This window comes from Aplysia californica, unplaced genomic scaffold (assembly GCF_000002075.1).
Source record: "Aplysia californica isolate F4 #8 unplaced genomic scaffold, AplCal3.0 scaffold01302, whole genome shotgun sequence".
Taxonomy (NCBI): domain Eukaryota; kingdom Metazoa; phylum Mollusca; class Gastropoda; order Aplysiida; family Aplysiidae; genus Aplysia; species Aplysia californica.
Genome location: NW_004798572.1, coordinates 127,059 through 130,500, shown reverse-complemented (window position 1 = coordinate 130,500; position 3,442 = coordinate 127,059). Strand labels below are relative to the sequence as shown.

At 40.3% G+C, this 3,442-nt stretch overlaps 1 protein-coding gene across 1 annotated transcript in view; it reads right to left on the bottom strand.

The window, feature by feature from the left end:
- Positions 1–3,442, bottom strand: part of LOC101855843 (protocadherin gamma-A12) — a gene marked incomplete at its 3' end in the record, with an annotated part of 35,175 nt that overhangs the window by 2,133 nt on the left and 29,600 nt on the right. Inside the window, 1 exon segment of the mRNA XM_035973495.1 lies at positions 2,152–2,346. Coding sequence (XP_035829388.1) covers positions 2,152–2,346 — 195 coding nt within the window.

Sequence of the window (3,442 nt, the reverse complement as noted above, 5' to 3'; positions counted from 1 at the left end):
TAGGGGGTGGGCGAGAGGAGATCAACAAGATGGGAAAATTACATGTAAAAAAAAGGTCACAAAAACGAGAGCAAAAGCGGGTGCGGAAAGAAACAACGAAGTTCGACACAGCCAGTGCTCATGTTGTTATTACAGTCCAGTCCACACTGTCTGGGAAATCTCTCCTTACGTCGTCTGGGAAACGATAATTGGGTGAAAAGTATAGCTGTGAAAAAAAAACCCACACACTCTCTTGGAAATTTTTCATTACAGCGTCCGCCTGACAAAAGATAATTGTGTGAAAAGTTTAGTTGTCGGGGATAAAAACTCACGATTTCATAGATTATTATAATTTTATTGTAACCGTCGCGATTATCCTCTAAAATGTAAGGATCAAACATTTTCAAGACAGTGCGAACCGTGCGTAAGCAATGCAGCAAACATGACCGGGAAGAACAGAAAAAGGGATGGAGTGTGAACACTGAATGTGGCCAAGATTTATCGATTTGGTACAGGGTTGTCTACTGAACGAGACACCCCGGAGATAGAATCGGGGCTCTCACTATCCTAAAAGGACGCACATTTTCCGCAGATATTATATATAAACAACATTCATAGAAAAAAAATGCTTAAACGTTATATTCCAGCACTTTAGATGTTAAAATATTTTCGGGTTTTTCCCCTTATTTCTGGAACAATCAAGTGGTTGGGATGCATTACTTGCAATCTATTTTTGTCGTCCTCTTTTTGTTAAGTTCCATCAGGTGAAAGGGGAAAAAAAAAAAAAAAAAGCTTTTCACAGACCAGACAAGAAATTATCGAAACGAAGATTGGGAGACCACTCCTCATTTTTCTTTTCAATTCTTCTCTTACAAAATGTGGGACGTGAATTCATCAACTCAGACACTTTTCGCCACCAGCAGTAATTGTCAGCTATAATTAGGGTCTACAATTTTCCCCTTACATTGCAGAGAGTTCAATAGTGGTGCGTTATCAAAGCTTGACGTCACAGCAGTGAATTACTCACATCTAAGAGAACAGTTAGATTCAAATAAAGATCGTATATAACAAGATAGTTAACTCAGCCAAAAAAGTGTCCGCGGAAGTCCGCGCATTGGTTCAGATGTCGCTGCAGTCTTTGTTTTGAAACTCTCTTTCGTTTCTTCTTCTTCGGAAGAAGAATAGCACAGTTAGATCTAGTTAGTTTCGCTTTTATTGGGTTTTTTCCCCACAAATAGGGGGTAAGTCTTATCGCAAAGTCCGCATTTTCTCCAAGAGGGCGCCACCGAAATTTGAGGACACTTTTTTTAATAGGCTCAAAGAGAGGAGTGAACAATCTTGTTATAAATGATCTTTGATTCAAGTGATGAACAAGAGGGAAGAGAATCGTATAAATCTGTACAATAACTTGGAGTATTTAAATTAGTTCTGGAGAGAATCAATTCAAGCGAGACACACATCCAGAAACAGGAGACAAGAGGGAACCACAAGATGTAAGACCTACCTGTAGCACCTTCCAACCACCCACACAAACAAAAAGAAACAATAGAGGGAACGAAGAAAAGTAGTAAAGTAGTAGGGTCTACCACTGGCAACATCCAACCATCTACAGCTGGTGTGAGAGTTTGATAGAAGACACTGTGCATAATAATATAGTATGATAACAGAGTTGGGTTCTAATTCATCGCTCTGCTGGGTGTTCCAGGGACACCCACCAACGACCCACTGATATGAAAGTAAGATAAAAGACCTAGTGTGTGTAGTATTATTATAAGTATAAAGAGGAAGACCAAATAAAATATGGCAGGATGACGTCAGAGACCAGATTGATATGACCTGAACACGGACAACAGTAGAGTGGGGGTCGTTGTTAGAGGGCTACAATCTGCAGTGGACGGGCAACAGATAAAAAAAAAAAGAAAGAAAGAAAAAGAAAGAAAGAAAGAAAGAAAGAAACAAAGAAAGACACAAAGAAAGAAAGACAGAAAGAAATACAGAAATACAGAAAGAAAGACAGAAAAACATAATAACAGAAAAACATAAAGACAGAAAAAAGAAAGAAAGAAAGAAAGAAAGAAAGAAAGAAAGAAAGAAAGAAAGAAAGAAAAGTATACGAAGTAAGATATGAAAACAAAAAAGAGTCAGTGCATACAGTCCATCGTATCAACTCACCGCCCTGTTGGTGTTCCAGTGACTGCCGCGCCCCGAGTGGTAGGCGGAAGTTGACATAGGCTGACTGCGGGGCGGGGGGCAGGTGGTGGTCAAGCGGTCTATGTCCAGGGCTTTGTCCATGTAGTGGACTCGCTTCACGTTGCTCTCCGCGGGTGACAGAGTGTTGTGGAGCACCGAGGATTGCGACTGGGGGCTCTGGGGAAAACAGAGGGCCACAGAAATTGAACGTTTGATTTATATATTGCTTTAATAATGAAATCTGGATCTAGTTTGTTTTAGTAAGGCTTTTTTTGTTAGGGAAGAAAACTGTCGGACTGGTAAGGAAGGGTTAAGAGATGTCTTTACAGAGTCTATACGCCTGGAGCCGAAATTAAATTTTGGAGAGAGCAACAGAGCATCAATGGAAATGTCCGGAACGTAAAGATGTTGATTTCTTCCTAAAACAACGGACAACGTTAAAAAGTAAGGTTTTACGGCGAGAGCAACTGCATACGGTCATATGATCATATGAGCGCCAAGGGGTGGACGTCATATGAGCGCCAAGGGGTGGACGTCAACAGAGAAGTCCAAAAGGGGAATCGGACTTACTCTGCTCACCTCTCTAGCCTCAACAGCACAAAGTCTGCTTAGACAATCAAAGCACCCAAGAAATAGCAGTTCACAAGAGAGTGACAAAGATACAAAAGAAGTTGATGGTAAATGACGATAACAAGGGTGAGGATAAAAATATCAACTGTTCACCATATCGTCGATGGGTTAAAAAACCGGCTACAAACAAAAATTTCATTTTTATAAAAAAATTAGCTGATGAATAGGAAACAGCCTAATACGTGTCCCCAAAAAATATTAGGTTTGAAAAAAAAAACAACAACCATAGAAATATTTTTTAATTGAGACTTAACAAAAGAGACACCTGCAGCTGATAAAAAAATGGCATCGCCAAACCAGCCATGTACATTGCCGCTTCGGTTTCAGCAGACCGTCTCGACACGCGTTGACACGACGTGTCATCGAAAACCGGCTACATGCTTCCCCGACGCGCCTTACCCCAACCGTTCCGTACTTTTTTTTTTAACGAGACAACATTTTAAACTGTTATCAGTGTTCATTAAAGTAAATAATAGTATAGTCAACAATGGAATGACTTGTAATATTTAGCATTTGTTCCGGCACAGTATGAGCATGAGATTGGTAAAACAGCCCATTTACAATTCTACTGTGCATAAGAACATGTTGATATCCCCCCTTTGAGAATGGCCTAAAGACACTTCAGTCAGTAACACTGCCCCCC